Genomic DNA, 19,376 nt, shown 5'->3' on the forward strand with positions numbered 1-19,376 from the left:
TAGGGTTCTCTTCTCTCTCATAATCACATACAGTAGTTGGCAAAATGGCTGCCATTCTGGTGCAGTAGTACCTCGGTTTTTTAACATCTCCATTGACGAACATTTTGGTTTTGGAACACTGTAAACCTGAAAGTAAATGCTTCAGTTTTTGAACATGCCTCAGAAGTTGAACATGCCACACAACTTCCGCTGAGTGCAAGATTCTGAGGCCTAGCTGTTGGCTATTGAGTTTTTGGTTTTCAAACGTTTCAGAACTCAGAACAGTCTTCCAGAATGGATTACGTTCGAAAACCGAGGTACAACTGTAACAGTAGAAAGCTGAGGAGCAAGTGAAAGGTTTCTAGCTAGTAAGATGTCTCTCACAGTTTTGGTACAAATTAAAAACATAAAAAGCAGCTGAGCCTTCTGGGGGCTCAAATATTGTGTTAGTAATGATAATGATGATTTTATTATTTGTACCCCACCCATCTGACATAATAAAACCTTAAAAGGCTTCCCTATACAGGGCTTCCTTCAAATGTCTTCTAAAGAATAATAATAGGATTATTCTTCCCCGTTCCTCCGTGATGAGGCTCTGCATCTTCTGAGTGCTTGCCACCCTCCAGTTCTTCAAATTTATCATGATGGTGGGAAATGGGGCTGTCAGGTTCTAGAAATACGCACATACAGCTATACAGTATGGTACTTTTTCTGTCCAGAAGCAAATAATTTTCCCTGCAAAAAAGGAAAACAGCAGTACAACTGCCAGGCCAAAATGGAAACTATAATCAAACATCAGTTTTCTTAAATAATTTAAAAGGGGTCAACATACCTAAAATGGAACAAAATACACCTGGCCCTTCAGATCCAAGCTGTTTTCAAATCTCTCCATCTCAAAAAAATTACTGTATTTTTCGCTCTATAAGACACACCAGACCACAAGACGCACCTAGTTTTTGGAGGAGGAAAACAAGAAAAAAAAATATTCTGATCTCAGAAGCCAGAACAGCAAGAGGGATCGCTGCGCAGTGAAAGCAGCAATCCCTCTTGCTGTTCTGGCTTCTGGGATAGTATTATAGAGCAAAAAATACGGTAATTCAGGAGCTATAACTGGGTTGTTTTAAAAGAGCTAGTTATTACCACAAGACTGTATTTGTTATAGCTGCCATAAATATTATCACTTTTGTCCCAACTTTCCAGTAGCTGTTAGCAATTCAAAGCCAACAGCTCTACCGCCAGAGAATGGTGATTCTGTGTATGGAACTTGTACAGCTTTATATGATTACCACACTGAAAGGGAGGACGAGCTCTGCTTGAATAAAGGTAACGGTAACATTTCCCCTCCTCTAATCTCAATGTAAGAGAAAAGCCCCACTGGATCAGACCCAAAGCCCATCTACTCCAGCATCCTGTTCTCAGTGGCCAACAGAGGGACTAGCTTGTAGCATTTCTGGCTACAAAACCAGGGGTAGAGTTTTAACTTTATGCTGAAATAAACTCCTGGGGGAAGGACTAAAACCTGCCCACTCTCCATCTAGTTTGGCTCTAAGCATACATATGGAAGAACACTTAAAAGCACAAGCCATACTCAAGAATGGTTTATCTGGTTTGGTCTCCACAGAGAAACCCTTCTGTTCTTTTGAGGGATGATAGAGACAAAGTACTTTCTAAAGCCATGTAGCTTCCTTAAGAAACTTGTGTGAACTGCCCCTATGATCTGGTTTATTTGACCAAGTTAAAGTAACACTATGCACATTCCTTTATTAGGTGATGTGATTGAAATTCACCAGAAGGAAGAGGATGGATGGTGGTATGGCTCTCTCAATGGGAAAATAGGTATTTTCCCTGCTACATATGTGGAAGAATTAATTCCCTCTACCACCAGGAGGCTCAATGAAGATGACGAAACGTCTTTTTAAACTGAAAAACCACAACTGGGACAGACTGCAAGTGCAACTAACAATATGGATTTATTCACTTTGACAAGACATCAATTCAAGCTTCTCTAAGTGCCTGCTCTTTCTTTGTTTAGAACTTTTTCATGTTCTAAATAAAATATTGAAAGGCATTATATAAAACTCAACTTTCATTCGTTAAATTATTGTCATTATCGTAAATAATTAAAAACAATTGTAATACCAAATTCCTTCTTAACTTTTTTTTTAAAGCAGTGATACCAGCACTAAAGTTGCAATGCTGTACACAGTTCACTGCAAGTAAATCACATTGCACTCATTGAAGCTTACTTCTGAGTAGACATGTATAGGATTGCATTGTTAAGGAACCACGATATTGATATTTGTCATTTAATGGGACTGGTGTTAGCTTGTACTGGGCAGGAAACTTTTTGTTTTGTTTTTTTTAAGAGTTATACAGTGAAAGAAGACATTTACTATACCTTGTTGAGAGACTGAGTTTGATGTGCCCACATTCCATGGGCAGCTCTGAATGAAACAGAAGGCTTTAGGGGGAAATGACATCTGCCCTGCCTGGGCGGGGTGGGGGGTGGGCTGGTAACCTAGAAACTGGTGCTACTAAATCAAGCAAAACTTTTTGATCTGCAAATGCAACCCTGTTCAAATCTGAGGAGCCCAGGATCTGATCTGTCTTAATGAAAAGCAGAGGCAGCATAGCCCATGTGCAACTCAAACTCTATCTGAAGGTCAAATAGTTACGATAAATGCCTACTTTCTTTTATTTAAACAGACAAGATATCCAGGAAGATTTACATATATAACAACATATCATTTATAAGTCAAAGCGATGAAGGCTTTCCTGACGTTAGCAATAAATGCAGAAAAATTGCTGGTTTCCCTCACTTTTTGCTGCAGTTCTTCTATACAGTCCAGAGGAGGAAAACAAGAAATCACTAGGAGAAAACAGTGAAAAACATAAGTTGTTGCATAAGTTGCTACTTTATCCAAACCATGAAGTTAGTGAATCTTAATATACTGAAGGTAACAGTTCTTGCTGCAAAGATTAGATGATTTTTAAAAGCAGAATCTAAACGCTAATGCCTTTTTACAGTGTGTGGAGAGAGAATGATGATCTGAGATTAGATTTATAGAAAACAGTTCCACTAGGAAATGCAACAGTACCCAGAAACTTTATACATACCTTCATAAGCTCCCTCTTCATTTATGGTAAGGGTAAGTATGTATGGTTTCTCAAGATCTTTGTGGTCAACACAACGGAATATAAACTGCAAATGAGTTGCTGAAGGCAAAAACAATATTTCGTTAAGTGTGTCAGGTAACATTCATTTGCATGCGTTTCATGTCCCTGCAACATTTTACTAAGTCTTAAACTGCTGCTGTATTTTTACCAAGTTAAAGGATTCACATTACATAGAAATGTATCTGCTCAGTCTAGAGGGCACCAGGCATCCTATTTTGTTCAAATTACGCTCTAAAGATGAGGGAGGCTGGATTCAGAGATCCACGAATGGAGTTCTGCTCATGGGATGCTCCTGTTCACAGAATGGGGAAAAGCAAGTTTCATCAATCCCTGCCCCTCCACTCCAAGTGAGAGGGAGCCTCAGGCTGCAGGGGAAACTAGTAAAAATCATTTCCATCCTTTCCATGAGCAGAGGCCTCATTAGATCATGTGCCTCTTCAGTGAATAGGATTCCTATTCTGATGACTGATATCTCCCTAACTGATGACTTACATCATTATCATCTATATAATGCCATCATCCTACCCATTTTCCATATACCTAGCAGAGTATATTGCTCAATCAAAAGTGCATTTGGAAGGGAAGAGAGAATGTGTACAATAACCCCAATTTCTGGCCTCTTTCTTATGGAAGTACGCAAGTAAAACAATCCAAGATTGTGATAATTGATTGGATAGATAGGCAACATGAACCCCCCCCCCCAAAGAAGCATGCATCATTTGGGTTTAGGTACTTAGAAAACTGATAGCGTAATCATACATGATGTAATGCTAGGGTGTTCCATCTCGAAAAGCTGGTTTGTGAACAAAAAAGCAACCTGTTTGTTGCCATGATTGCAAAATCCTCTTTTCCCGGCTGCCCCTGTAAAATGAGATTACTGACAGCACTGAACAGTTGTGGTGGCTGCTTCTCACTCATCTATATAGGACCCAGAAAGGACCGGAACTATCAGCACCAATTATCCATTAGACAATGCACTTGCAGCACACGAGTATATGCTGGAGGAAATGGCTTTCTCCTTTACAGCAGCCTTTTGTACAGGTGTTAGGGCAGACTTGCATGGGAAACTGTTTCTATTCAAGTTCACACTTGTTGCACTTTTTATCGGGCAGTTAATGGATTAATTCTGCTACAGCAAAACAATACTAGTCACACCCTGAAATTATAGAAATGAACACATCAGTCTTACCACCAGTTTTGCGTATTTCTAACCCAAGCCGCTCTTTAAATAGTTTTTCAGACTTATGAAGTCTTTCCATGATTTCTTCTGGGGGCTTGCTTTTAACTGAGATTTAAACAAAATAAGACACAGTATTTTTTTTCATCCATGCCATTAACCTAAAGTTGTATTTTTTTAAAAAGTATTTGATAAACCTATCAAATCATGGCCTCTCTTGTTTGCTGCCTCGTCTGAAATCTACAAATGAGGAGTTAATCCATGCTATTTTAAAATATATATATACTATTTAATGAGCCACCTGCCCCATCAAAATTTCATTTTCTTGATGTGGCTTGTTCCTATTCAAGTGAATACTTTAATATGAAGACATCTTTCCCACCAATGTTTTGTTTTTTTATATTAAAGTATTTTGATTGGTCAGTTAGCTTCCCAAGTTAGAAAGCAAGCCTTACCGTATAATCCTATGTATATCTATCCAGAAGTATGCCAAGGATTGCAGTCCTTTCTATTGCCCTAAATGTAACACACTTGTAAAGCTCCTAAAAGTGTCATATTTTAATGCATTTATTCAGAAGTGACACTTGCATAAGCTGCCAGATTTTTATAAATCACAGGCAAATACATCATACATTTTAGTACACATTTCACTATGGGGAAATCATCTTCATGGAGTTAAACTAATGTGATGTGGCCCTTTGTCACACATTTCTCAAATAGTATGGCATTTTCCAGTCTCTCCAGAACTAGAATATCACCATTTTGATTGTGACTTACTTTTACTTTTTATGATCAATTCTTCTCTGAGCTCTTGAATAGTAGCCATCAAGTCTGCCTCTTCCTTTCTGCCATCCTTAAGGTCAGCAAGTACTTCAGATAATTTATCTTGTTTTTCCTCAATGGATTTGTTCTTCTGACAGGCTTCTACATGCAACAGGGAGAACTTGGAAAACTTTGCTCACTGCTCACCCCATATTCTTGATAATTTACAAACAAGTTGAAACACATTGCTACCAATATTAATAATTGGCAGACCCCACCTCTTATATCCTACCATTGTGAGAACTGTCCACTTATTCCTATAATCAGCTTCATGCTCATTAACAAGTTTCTAATCCAGACAAGGACCTGTCCTTTTATCCCATAAATGCAAAGTCTGCTGATTAATCTTTAGTAACAGAACAACAGTTTGACATTTTAGATTTTAGAAACAGAGGCAGCACATCCTATCTTGTCGCTTGAGGCAAAACAGGAAGTGGCACCCTGCCCTGCTGTTACACTGCACACCCTGCCGTATTTGCAATGGCAGAGAAGCGATGGTGCTTTTTTCAGACAATATCTCACTGATTTGAGGTGAGATTTCGCATAAAATGGATGTGATCTTATACAAAATTGGCGCTGATGGCAGTGCTTCTTTGCTGCTGGCGGAGGGGCAAGGCAGGGTACCTGCAAGAGTGCCACCTGAGGCCATGGGCTCACCCTGCCTAATGGCTGGGCCAGCTCTGGAAGCCAATATCTATAAGCTAACACAACAAAGCGCTTCTCAACTCCCTTCTCACTATATTCAAACCTTGTTTTCAACCACCACATTTTCCCATGTCCCCCACCTTCGCTCGCTCTACTCAAACCTCAGCCATGGTTCAAAACTACCACTCCCCGCCCCCTCTTAGTGTTGCTTTATCCCTGCTGTACTCAAACCTCTCCATCTTCCATTCCTTAGCTGCTTCAAATGTTGTTTGACTCCTAGTACTATGTGTTGTCTTCTACATTAAGTTCCAGATTCCATGTAGCCATTTAGAACGGGTATTTTATTAACAAGCAAGCACTTATATATTTTCAATATCCATTATTTAACCGTCTCTAACTAAACAAGCTAAGTGACAGGCTCGCTCTAAGATTTCCATACACCTTAAAGATACAGTAAGATATGTCTGCAAAAGTAAGAGGGCTACAGAATTGGAGCGAGGAAGAGGCATGGAAATGGGGGGCAGTCTCAGTGCAAGCAAGAGTTGAGAAAAGGAGGGAGGGGAAAGGGAGGGGAAGATGAAAATGGGGGAGTGCAAAGGGAGTTCGCAAAAAAGGAGGGAGTGGGCGGCATGGCCATGATTATGAAGTTGAAAGCAAGAGTATGATAGTGACTTCAGAATAGGAGGGGCTATTTGCTTCATTATTGGGCAGAAGGTGAAAAGGGTGCTTAGGAGGAAGGTGGCATCAAGTTAGTTTGTGTACAGGGTGGGGGTTGCAGGAAAGGGGAGACAAGAAGGTATGTACTCATGCAGAAATATTTCATGAACTCATACTCTACCATCTGTGTACTCATGAAATTTAGTGATCATCTTGTCCCCATCTATTAATCTGTTCGACCATTTATCTGTAATTAAAAACAAAACAAAACAGAGTTATTTGCCAGCCCACTCCTGAAACATTTGTGCTGGTTTATAAACAATGTATACAAAACAGATAACTTTTGCTGATAAGCTATGCTGAAAGTCTTGGCCCTCACCAAATTTTATTTATACCCAGATATGCCTCCCCAGCACAACATTGCTGAGAGACAAGTGCAGGAGATGGGATGACATGGGACCCAATTTGGTTTTTCTTTCTTCCCCCACCAGCCTCCCTCCCAACAGCTTCTCAGCCATGGAAGGGGACTGCTACTAGGGTGTGTCCTGCATTCCACAAATGTTTTAAAGAACACCACTTTCTTCAGAATTGCAGTTTAGCATCCCTTGCAGATAGGAACTGTTTCTGTGTAGAGCACCTTTGCCTCCGTGGCAGGAAGTGTCAATTAACAATAATTTAATAGCAATAACCCATATAAAATTGTACCTGAAAGTTTGCATAAAGACTCCATGCATAAATCACTCAGTCTCAGCGTCTGGTCAATCTTCTCATTGCTACAAGTGGTTTTGAACTTAGTCCATAATTCCTTCATGTGTTCTGCAAGTTTTGCCAGTTCATCATCACCTTTTTCCTGGGTCATGATTCTAAAAATAGATTATGGTATAGTCACTCAGAAGTTTCTCCAGGTAGACAGACAGGCTTGCTGATTTCCTGGGCAAACGTAAAATAATTGCTTATTGAAAAATCCCACGTATCCAAGTCATTTAGATTTTAAAGGGCAAAAATCTAGGTATCAGAATAAGTGTTGGGCTGTTTACAACTGAACGCTATCATTAGCCATAAAAGCTCTCACAAGACCCTATGTAATTCTCAACATGACAGAACATATAAAATTAATCCTAACACACACATAACCCTTCAAAATGAATACAACTTAATTATTTAAATACTAAATAATGATGGAGCCAAATAAATTTTTAGTGGGAGTGAGTTTTATCAACTGCCCAGAAAGCCTTGCTCTTGGTAACTGCCTCTTAGTGATGGGCAGGACTGCAAGGCCTGATTTTCTGTTATAAGGTTTGGTATGAACATAGACAAGTCCCAAACCCAAAATATGTTACTAGTACAGAATTGCTGCAATATGCAGCCTCCTGTGCCAAAAGAAGTTTCCAAACCATCTTTAAAAGCTACCTTACTTACAGTGCTAATAATTCAGCTTGGAAGGAGTCAGACCATGACTTACTAGGTCAAGTTTCCCCAGGAATATGATCGTAGCAGGCAAACTAGCTTGGCCACTGATGCTCCTTGCACCACCATTGGCAATGTTTGGGTGCAGATGCTCCCTTCGACTACAGCTCACCTTCGAGGGAAATGTAAATCCCTCCCCTCACACAAGACAAGCTGCACAACTCCATCCAGGTGTTGCTAGCTTTACCATTTTAAAAAAGGGGCGTTGGGTCAAAGAAGCTTTCCAGGGGAAGAAATCCAGTAGCAAAATCAAACCATATGTAAGAAGAGATGAAACTGTTCACCCCCAGCAACTAAGTGGCTGTTACAATTTTGAACAAGGATAGCTCAGTCGGTAGAGCATAAGATTCTGAATCTCAGGGCTGTGGGTTCAGACCCCATGTTGGGCTAAAATATTCCGGCACTACACGGGGTTGGACTAGATTACATTTGAAGTCCCTTTCAACCCTACAATTCTATGAAATCCAGTTGGCAGAGTAAATAAAAAGCCAGTCCTGCTTTCTGACTGGCCACTTACTTTCTCTTTCTTTCTTTCTTTCTTTCTTTCTTTCTTTCTTTCTTTCTTTCTAGAATCTTCCTGAAAATGAGACCCTCACCGTCATTAATGACAATGTGTCTCTAATAAGTTTTTAATCATTGGAGTCCCTTCCAAATCTACAACTCTATGATTCTAAGCAGGGATCGCAAGGGGCTCCCCAGCCCCCTAAGTATGGAGGTAAACTATTTAACAGGAAAAAAATCAGGAGCATTGTCTTTTTTTAAAAAAATGTTTCTACTTTGCCTGTCAAGAACTGAATTCTGTGTGTGTGTGTGTGTGCATAAGTGTGTGTGTGCGCACACCCACCCACCCCATATATATACACCACTCACAAACACATATATACTATACATAGCCACACACTATATATACACATACACTACATAATATACATACACAGATATACTATATTGTATAGATCCACACAATATATATACACACACACTACATATATACATACACTACATATACAGACACACATACACAAACACATAATATCCACTATCTATACACACCATTATATGTGTGTGTGTGTGTGTGTGTGTACACACACATACGCATGTACGTACACACACACACACACACTACATATTTATATCACGACAGAGAGAACACCAGCAGACACTTCCCCCCCTCCTCCGTCAGACGAGTCCCCTCTCCCCCCCATACCAAGGGACGCCGCGGCTGCAAACCCGAGCCTGTCTCCCGGCAGCGAACAAGGGTCCGTGTCCAGGTCGCCTTGTTCTCGGAGCGGGGCTGCGACTCAACTCAGGCCCCGCGTGCGACCTCCCGACTCGCTCAGCTCTGCCGCCACTTTGTTCAAATAACGCGTCACCTTCGCGCCCGCCGCCAACCGCCAACGGCCGCTTTCCTCCTTCGCGCTCAGCGTGCGCCGCACAACGGACCCACGGATTGGTCCGCGTGCATTGAAGTCACCGGCGACGTCAGGTTCTCTCTTCGCTATTGGCCAAAGAGATGACGGGTGACGATCTGCATGATGGGAATTGTAGTTTGTGTTTCTCTCAACGACGAAAGCGGCTTAAAGCACCCAACACGTCCCCTAATACTCTGACTGCTCTCAGATCACGAACGGCCTCTCTGATCCTGCTTCCCGCAAGGGTGCTACCTCGTCACAGAATCAGAGAGTTGGAAGGGATTCCCAAAGGTCATCCAGTCCAACCCCCTGCAATGCGGGAAAATCTCAACTAACGCATCCAGGACCGATGCCACCTAACTATGCCATGCTCCAGACTAGTTGTTTATATATTGTGTATTATTGTGCTTTAATATTGTAAACTGTAAATTGGGAAGAGTGGAGGTATAGAAATGTAATAGGTAATAAAAATAATAGTAATAAAATTATAGGCTAGTGCTATCTACTACTACAACTATTTATTGACTTTATATACCGCCCTATACCCAGGGGTCTCAGCATAGCTGTCAACTTTTCCCTTTTCTTGCAAGGAATCCTATTCGGAATAAGGGAATTTCCCTTAAAAAAAGGGAAACATTGATAGCTATGGGTCTCAGGACAGTTCACAGAATAAAATCAAGATATAAAACCACAAAATACCTAATAAAAATTAAAACAACAACCCAATAGCCTGGTAGTGGCTCTCCAAGGATGCTACCTGACTTGACTGACACTGAAACACACCTTTTAAGTGGAGATCCCAGGGACTGAACCTATATTTAAAGCTCTTGTGTCATGGTAACAGTCATGGCAAAGAATCCTGAATTTTGTAAGTGCACTGGAGTCCGGAGCCCTACCTAGGGATAGGGGAAATATAGGGTGGCATCTAAGATGTGCCCCTGCTGCATCAGGCCAAAGGCCCTTCTCATCCAGCATTCTGTTCTCACAGAGGTCAACCAGATGCGTGTGGGAAAACCACAAGCAGGATTTGAGCACAAGAGCCCTCTCCCCTCCCTGTGGTTTCAGGAGCATACGGTCATACCTCAGGTTACAGACGCTTCAGGATGCATTTTTTTGGGTTACAGACCGCCGAAACCAGAAGTACTGGAACAGGTTACTTCCGGGTTTTGGAAATCGCGCATGTGCAGAAGCGCCAAATCGCAACCTGCGTGTGCACAGCTGCGGGTTGTGAACATGTGGTTAGTAGCCATTGATAGCCTTATCCTCTGTGAATATATCTAATGCTCTTAAAACCATCCAAGTTGGCGGCCCTCACTTATCTTTGGGGTGTGATTAAATACTTTATCTATCCCGAATCTTGCAACATTTGGCTTCATTAGGTGACCCAAGCTTTGTACTATGAAAAGGAGAGGGGGTGAACCTTTCTCTGTCCGTTATCTCCACACCAGGAATAATTTCCTGCACCTCTTATCATGTCTCCTCTTACCCTTTCTCTAAATAAAAAAGCCCTAAATGTTACTTATAATCTGCTCCACCCCTTGGTCAGTTGGGTTTCCCTTTTCTGAACCTTTGCAACTGGTATAGGCAACCATAGTTTTTGTTTTTTGTTTGCAGAGACTTTTACATATAAAAAACAAACGTGTAATAGAGATAATACAAGGACTGTACAGATGCTGTTTCAGTGAAGACTGATCACATATACGTGAGGTTGTGGTCACCGCATGCAGCATCCTGTTAGCTGTGCCATGATCCAAGTCTGGGGCAAATACGCTTTGGTGAGAGAACCCCAGTAGAGATTTAAAATCACAGAATATGCAGAAAAGCAAAGCGTGGAAATATAGGCTGTTATACATTTTAAAATATGCCCTTCCATGTTCCTTCCCAAGTTCCTCCCCTAGTGTAGAAAATGACCACGTTTGGTAAGTTAAAAATGGTTTACTTGCAAACTCTCCAAAGGTCAGATTCATGTGCTTTCCTGGAGAGTTCGGGACAGTAAAACTTGGCTTAGTTACAGTAGTGAAAGTTCCTAAATTATTGGTTTAGGAACTCAAGAGCAGCGTTTTAGAGCCATGCGGTCTGAGCTGCAGCAACCAGCTGAGTCCTCACACCTTGAACTTCTCTGGTAGACTGAAGGGGAATAAGGGCTTGATTACCTAATCCAGGCTTCCTCAACCTCAGCCCTCCAGATGTTTTTTGCCTACAACTCCCATGATCCCTAGCTAGCAGGACCAGTGGTCAGGGATGATGGGAATTGTAGTCTCAAAACATCTGGAATCTCAAAACATTCCTCAACATCTGGTTGAGGAAGCCTGACCTAGTCCATCCCAAAGTGAGCTAAGCCTGGCAGTACAACTTACTCTATGTCTTAATCCCTTAGATTTAAGCATGCTGGTTATATGAGGCTCATTATCCCATAGGTTATTTGTAATAATGTTGGGGAATCTCCACAGGGGAAGAACAGTTGGTTCAGGAAGAATTGCCTTTGATATTATGTTTGGGTTTGCAGAACCCCAAAATATACTGTAAGTTACAAGACAGTTGGTAGATGGCATATATTTTTGAAGCTGCTTTAGCAGCATATGGAGTACATAGTTAATGAGCCCATGAAACCTATTTCAAAATTATATATAGTATTTGTAAGGTGGTAATCCCCAATATAATAAAATGTTTTTCTAAGCTTTCCATTAAATATTCAGCACCGAAAGGAAATAGGGATGCACTTCTGGTTGTACAAAACTCGGCACACTAGGGTATTTTCTCCCTGCCTTGTCAACATGTTGTTCTGAAATCCTGTTTTTGCAGAGAGAAAATCTTTTTAAAACCATCTGTCCACAGAATGTCTAACAATAAATAAATTAGGTTAGCATTGATTTTCACTTCCCTTTCATTAAATTTAATGCAAGCATAGATATTTCTTTTCCATTTCACAACCTCTATATATGTCATTAAGGCTGCAAAGACTCACTCCCTTAGGCTGCAAGTACCAACAAAATGGAGTTTACTTCTGAGTAGGAGTTCACTGTAAGATGGCTGTTTTGCACCTCTCATAAATTCTGGGCCAGAAAGGGATAAAGAGCAAAGAATCAGACTGCTAGCTAAACTGCTATAATAAAACAGCTTTTATAATAATAGACTATGTGCTCTGCAATTGGTTCTTCTTCAGTACTTGTAGGCTGAATATTTCTTTCATGTCACCTGCCTCGAGTTTGGGAACACATCATCCTCTTGCTTTTAAAATTGCTGTTTGTTGTTTCCTAATGAGTGCTGTGTGCAGCAGGATGAGCTGAATCCATTCATTTACCTGTTGCAAAAATAGTTCTGTGCAGCATGCGTTGATCTTTAGCATCGCTCTCCAAAGGGCTTTTGTGTTTCCCTGGACTTTTTAGATCCAGTGAATTATATTGCATTCTTCTATTTTTACCTGTTGTCTAGCAAGCTGCCAGCATGTCTTATACCAGTTCCCCGTCTGTGCAGGTGCTGATTAGAGACTGCATTTGAAATGCAGCAATGGCTTCCTCCCGGCTTTATTATTTTCCCATTGACGAAAATGTATCTACAGAACACAAAAAGGAGCCAGCACTCACCTGACAGAGTTTGTTAGCAATTCTCAGTTCTTTTATTAGGACTGCTCATCTCCAATTAAAAAAACACACACCTGTTTTATGTGACAATGACAGAGTTTTATTTCTTTGCTCCTTGGAGAAGGATGAAAAAATTTGCAGATTTTTTCAAATCTGCTCATAAAGGACAGAGTACAGAAAGCTCTGCCTCAGTGGGGAAATCCTGTTAAGTCTTTAGCACAGTCTCACCTGATAAATGCAACCATGATGATGATGATGCAAGGTACAACTGATAATAGATGCTTTTCCAAGCAGCTCAACAAGACCCCATAACAAAACAGTAAGGTTGTCACAAACAGGCAGGACATTGGGGAGGAGAAAGAGGATCTTTGCGAGGTGTGTAGCTGCAACTGGGACCCACTGGGGCAAGCTGGGGAGAGGGTGGTTTTGTGGGAAGTGCTCACAGGATGACAGGGGACAGCGAGGGGATGTGGTTCAGTGTGCAGGGACCAGAGCAGCAGGCCCCATCATCAGAGCCAAAGGGGTCTCCATGAACAAGGTGGACTCTGAGGTGTAGGGAACCGTGGGAAGTATGTTCTGGGAGGCTGAGGCAGGCAAGGGTCCACAGCCTGCCAAGTGGGGCTCCTTAGCTCTGAGAGAAGGTTTGTGATTCCTCAGATGGATTCAACTCAGGACAGGTGAGGGTCACATGCTTCATCAAGCCCACATGCCACAATCAAGACTCAAAAGCGAAAAGGGGAGTAGGGCTGTTGAGCTGTGTCTGCCTATCTTTCTGTGTTGATGGACCTTGACTTGGAAGCTCTAGAACCTCTACATGACTGCGCTTTGGGTTGGACTCTGGACTGTATTTCCTGACCATTGGACTTTGTGCTTGTCCTATTTGGATTGACCCTGGACTGTGTATCCCGGCTGCTGAGCTTTGGACGTGACCTACTGTATTTGTCAGTGGGACTTGGAGTCAGGGGTTCAGGACAAAGGTCCACAATGCTGCTTTGATTGTTGGTCCTAGCCCAGGAGCTACCACGTATATTCATTAGGTCCAAAATGTCAGTACTGGAACTTGCATTTGAGGCATGAAAAGGAATCTCATGGTCAGCAATCTCATCCTGTTGCTTCTTGCTCTCTGACCAGTCTTACCAAGAAGTCTCTACGGGACACATGATAAATGGATGCTCATCAAAATTTGATAATTCTGAACAGAACAAATTAACTGAATTTTGGATCTTCATCATCATTATTTTTCATTCCAGTCATTCTAGGTGATGGATTTTATCATCACTGTTCCATTCTGACTCTAAGTGGAGGGGGAAGAAAATTTGCTGCCTGATCTATGATGACGCCTGAAGTTAATGTTATTGTTGCCATGAATGAAAAAACATTGTGTACCAAGGGTAAGTGGACTTCAGCTAACACTGTTAGAGAAGTCATTTTGCTTTGCTGCCTTTTCCTTCTACTTGCAAACATTTGCTTAGCAACACCTGACCTCGGTTATCACATAATGTTTACTTTGATAATATGCATACAGCAATCATGGACATTTTTTGCATTAGTTAAAAGGTTTGCAGACTGAGGTCTGGAGATCCCAGAGATGCTTGTTGGGTGCTTATCAGGAGCTCCTCAGTGAGAAGACCAGCAATGACAGATAAGCTTGCCAACCACTACAAAGCTACACCTGTCATGAACATACATGACAAAATTTGGGCGTGTCCTAGCAGTCATCCTAGGCTCTCGCAGGGTGACAGTGAGGTGCAACCTGTGTGAAATGCTTTGCAATCTAGAACCACACCTCAGAATCCTAGATGATGTTCACGGCCTTAGAAACCTTGCAAAGTTCTTCTTTGGACTATCACTTTTTTTGTTGTTGCTTTATTCCATGCCCCCATGCTCTGCCCGCCCAGTAAATAATGTCAATCAAGAGTGTACAGAATTTCAAAACATAAAAACATAAAGGAACCTCCTGGAGGAGATTCATGGAGCCATCTGGTCCAGTAGAGTGGACCATTTTTCACAGTGGCCAATCGGAAATCCACAAGCAGGGCATGGAGGCAACAGCAGGACACACTCAGAATAAAACCCCAGTCTGAAGAGGCCCTTTGTAAACTGAAAACGTTGCAAAAGTACAATTGGTTGTAAGTTTTTGTACCAGAACCATTGTCGGAGGGCTACTGTTGATCAGCGCTGCAGAGCACCGTGGCCTGCAGCCAGTGCTTTCTTTCTGGGGGTACGCAGGGGTACTACCCCTAAACATTTTGTGACTCTAAGTTTGGCCTCATTGAGGGGCAGTATTTCAATATGAATAGGAAAATGAGAGTACCCCTAGACATTTTTTTTAGAAGAAAAGCACTGCCTGCAGCAAAAGCTCCAAGTCTCTCTTCAGAGAGAGCCTCTCCTAGGAGCACCAGCCTTTTCGGCTGTGGGGTGGGGGTGGGGAATAAGGACCGGAGAATTGCAATTCCATGTACAGCAATCTCCATAGGCCGGTGAATAGCAGACCTGCATATAGGAGACTTCTTAGGGGAAGGATTTGAACTCTACTGCAACACTTAAACCATCAGGACTTGCCCAAGTCAGACCCTCCCAGTGTCCCTTTCTTCCAGGGGCAGTCTTGGATTTACAGAAGCCACCCCAGTTTCTAATTTGATCCTGGAATGCCACGCTTTTCCTTTGTTGTTGTTGTTTAGTCGTTTAGTCGTGTCCGACTCTTCGTGACCCCATGGACCAGAGCACGGCAGGCACCCCTGTCTTCCACTGCCTCCCGCAGTTTGGTCAGACTCATGTTTGTAGCTTCGAGAACACTGTCTAACCATCTCATCCTCTGTCGTCCCCTTCTTCTTGTGCCCTTAATCTTTCCCAACATCAGGGTCTTTTCCAGGGAGTCTTCTCTTCTCATGAGGTGGCCAAAGTATTGGAGCCTCAGCTTCACGATCTGTCCTTCCAGTGAGCACTCAGGGCTGATTTCCTTAAGAATGGATAGGTTTGATCTTCTTGCAGTCCATGGGACTCTCAAGAGTCTCATCCAGCACCATAATTCAAAAGCATCAATTCTTCGGCGATCAGCCTTCTTTATGGTCCAGCTCTTGCTTCCATACATCACTACTGGGAAAACCATGGCTTTTACAATACGGACCTTTGTTGGCAAGGTGATGTCTCTGCTTTTTAAGATGTTGTCTAGGTTTGCCATCGCCTTTCTCCCAAGGAGCAGGTGTCTTTTAATTTCGTGGCTGCTGTCACCATCTGCAGTGATCATGGAGCCCAAGAAAGTAAAATCTCTCACTGCCTCCATTTCTTCCCCTTCTATTTGCCAGGAGGTGATGGGCCCAGTGGCCATGATCTTCGTTTTTTTGATGTTGAGCTTCAGACCATATTTTGCGCTCTCCTCTTTCACCCTCATTAAAAGGTTCTTTAATTCCTCCTCACTTTCTGCCATCAAGGTTGTGTCATCTACCCTAGGCTGCAATCCTATTTATGCCTTTACTAACTCAAAAAAGGAGAGAAATAGCAAAGTTGGATAATATGGAGATGGGCAAAGTTTACTTTAATCATGCACATCTAAAGAAAACCACTGGGACTAGCAGAGCGATGAGCCAAAGGAAATGAATGGGCTACTTGGTGGATAAAATTCAGATTGTAAATCCAAATGAATGCACGAGAGAGAGAGAGAGAGAGAGAGAGCAACTCCTACATTGGTTTAATTAGTTTTAAATTGGTTATATCCATGCAGGAGCAAATCTTGGGCACCTCATGGGCAGCCCCAGGAGCTCCTGCAGCTGTGACCCACATCCAGAGTTAAGTGATTTAAATGAGAAACTGGTAGAGAAAAGCAAAATAAATTGCCACTTTGGCATTATAATTCATTGGGGTTACACAGTTTCAAAGCACTGAACAAAGGAGCATATTGGAGTATCCTTAACCGATAAGTTTTACCCATCCCAGCTGGGCGTGGGGAGACCAGATTGCTCCCTAAGGAAGCAAAAAATAGTCTTATCTGATATTTGGCAGCTTCCTAGGTTTTTTAATTCGGAACCCAATACCCAGTGCATGTTGTGGCTTTTGCACTAGACAGGCACCACTGTCAGGGGCTGATCACTTCTTATGCTGTGAAGGAAGGAAGAAGCCAAGGCTAGACTTGGCCAAGTTGCCTCCTTCCATTTCTCACTCCCAACAGGTGAGCAGAACCGTCAGAGAAGACAGCCCTGATAAACTGGCATGTGAAGCGGGAAGGCGGGTGCTCTAGGAGTGTGTAGAAAGTGTCTAAGTTACTTAGAAGTCACACTGCTTGACAGTGGTCTGGATCTGAGAGCATTTTCCCTGCTCAGAGCGAGTTGACTTTGGGTGCCCTGGACAAAGGATGGCGTGGTGATGACAGTGGAAACTAACATTTCTTGTGCACTTATCTGACAGATCACCTGTAAAAAGGGACAGCAGACACCAGGCTTATGAGATCTATTTTATTTTGTGCCAGAACTCCAAGATCCACGAATGCAGAGTCAGGTGCAACAGCCATATATGCTAAGAATTAAAGAATTCTGAGGGCAGGAATTTGCTTTCCTTTATTAAAATTATTATTAAGTACCCAAGGCTTAACAGAGCTCACAGTCCTTCCATACAAAATCCCATTGGGAGTCAGAAATCTTTCATAATCTACTGTAAATCAGCAAGAGGCCTACAGTAGGTCCCGATCTACTTTCTGCCTCTCTCAATGCTATTCGCTCATAGCTGTATATTTACAAATACACAGGTTACAAAGACACCAGTAATCCTCTGCCTAGCCCCTTTCACCTCCAAATGAAATTGATTCTTCAAAGACTCGATCCGTTAAAGAGAGCACAAAGCATTTTCCCCTCATGAGTAAATTGCTTTAAGGTCAACTGGCACTTTGTTGGGGCCAACACTGAAAAACAAATAGCTGTTGGACCATTAGGGAGGAGCACTTAAAAGACTCAAAAAATAATGAGTCTAACCATCTGGGCAGCTTCATTTAGAAAGAATTCAATGCCACAGAATAGTTTGTGTTGTTGAAACAATAAAAAGTTCTTTTTTAAAAAGAGAGACCAATGTCTTGACATTCCGAAGCAGACTGGGAGGCAAGGCAGTCCACTCATGCCAATAAGATGCTTATGCTAAAATAATTTCCACAAGGCTCTGGGTGGAACTGAGGCTGTGCACATATTTGAGGCTTAAAATGCAGTAACATCGTTTCCCCTTGCTGCTTTTCAAGTCGCTTTTTCACATTGCTGTATTCATCAGAGAGTGGGTGGAGATGTCTTCACCCAATGCACATTACCTAATTTGCTTTCCCTCACCAAACTCCTGTTCAAGGAGGCTGTCTGTGCATGCGTTGTCAAGTGCACATGCATGACAGCTGTCTCAAATGTACACACCTAAGCTTCATGTTTTCAAATTGGATGGAAGCTGGTTTGAGGGAAAATGCATCAAACAGCAGTATTTCTTGAACTACAGGAGACAATATGGATTGTGGATAACTTCATGTGTGCTCAGCTTCAAACACCAGTGGCAGGAGCACACTGAAGCCAGAATCAATGGCAATGAGTACACAGCCTAAATCAGAATGGAAGTTGTGCAGAGTAGAGCAGAGTTTAAGTACTTTAAATAAATAAATGTCTTGCTTAAAACTCTCCCTAGAAATTAAACATTATATGATTGAGATAACAATGTAAAACTAGACCCTACATTTTTTTAAACAGTTGCTGATTTATTTCTCAAGTGGTTGAGTGAAGACATATGGGTATGTGATATATTGTGATAAATAACATGGTTAAATTAATATCTAGCCAGCCAGCTAGCAAACAATAACATGGCCGAGCCACCTTGTGGAGCAAGGTTGAATTTGACATCACTCACACACTTCATCAGGAGAGGGGCAAAGAGGGGGGAGGTGGATGCGCCAATCTGAATTACATAACAAAAATGCTTCTCAACCCCAAAGCATTAGGAAGTCAAATTACCTCTCTGATGCCTTTCCTCATAGCTTCATCAAACACTGCAGGACTTGAATCTGCTAAAAGGCTTCTTCAAACACATTTATCTCTGCTAAAGTAAATGCGTGAAATAGCTCTCCTGTAGAAAAGGTCCTTTAAGTTCACCCACTGAAACCATCTGTTGTGTGAATCAAATGCAATAGCTTTATATGATTCCATTAAACACACAACATATATAGTTGGCAGAACGTCTTCTCACCCCCTCATATTTTTTATTAAAAAGCCACAAAAGGTTATTTACTTTTATTGTTTTCTTAATTCCCATTTTCTTCTTATTGGCAAGGAGCACCATGCACATTGATTTAAAAAATGCGTCCATAAAAATAACAAAACAATCAACCCTAGACTGGTTCCCTCATTCATTTTCATTTTTATTTTTTTGATACGGTAGTGTCATATATATTTTTAAAACCATTCTAATTTCATCTGGGGAATATTTTGTATGCAGGCACCCCCCTGT

General features: G+C 41.8%; 2 protein-coding genes across 7 annotated transcripts in view; one reads left to right on the forward strand and one right to left on the reverse strand.

Annotated features, from left to right (window-relative positions):
* The window catches only part of NOSTRIN (nitric oxide synthase trafficking), a 29,280-nt gene extending 26,947 nt beyond the window's left edge, over positions 1-2,333 (forward strand). The window contains exons 15-16 of one of the 3 annotated variants that reach the window (XM_053408842.1): positions 1,180-1,302; positions 1,747-2,333. In XM_053408842.1, the coding sequence (XP_053264817.1) occupies positions 1,180-1,302; positions 1,747-1,898 (275 nt within the window). In that variant the 3' untranslated portion in view covers positions 1,899-2,333. The remainder of the gene's footprint in view (positions 1-1,179; positions 1,303-1,746) is intronic. The other 2 variants (XM_053408851.1, XM_053408860.1) reach the window with 2 other exon arrangements.
* SPC25 (SPC25 component of NDC80 kinetochore complex) lies at positions 432-9,335 on the reverse strand. 4 transcript variants are annotated; one of them, XM_053408907.1, is made up of 7 exons: positions 9,132-9,332; positions 7,163-7,320; positions 6,639-6,704; positions 5,111-5,257; positions 4,346-4,441; positions 3,097-3,195; positions 432-714 (listed from the first exon to the last, which is right to left on the reverse strand). In XM_053408907.1, exons 2-7 carry the CDS (start codon positions 7,314-7,316, stop codon positions 650-652), a joined length of 627 nt encoding a protein of 208 aa, XP_053264882.1. In that variant the 5' UTR covers positions 7,317-7,320; positions 9,132-9,332; the 3' UTR covers positions 432-649. The 4 variants fall into 4 exon arrangements, with proteins under 4 accessions (XP_053264882.1, XP_053264872.1, XP_053264867.1 ...); XM_053408897.1 differs by lacking the exon at positions 432-714 and adding an exon at positions 2,651-2,848 and having other exon boundaries at positions 7,163-7,387; XM_053408892.1 differs by lacking the exon at positions 432-714 and adding an exon at positions 2,651-2,848 and having other exon boundaries at positions 9,132-9,331.
* Between the last annotated feature and the right edge of the window lie 10,041 nt (positions 9,336-19,376).

The sequence above is a fragment of the Podarcis raffonei genome, chromosome 1, assembly GCF_027172205.1.
Source record: "Podarcis raffonei isolate rPodRaf1 chromosome 1, rPodRaf1.pri, whole genome shotgun sequence".
NCBI lineage: Eukaryota > Metazoa > Chordata > Lepidosauria > Squamata > Lacertidae > Podarcis > Podarcis raffonei.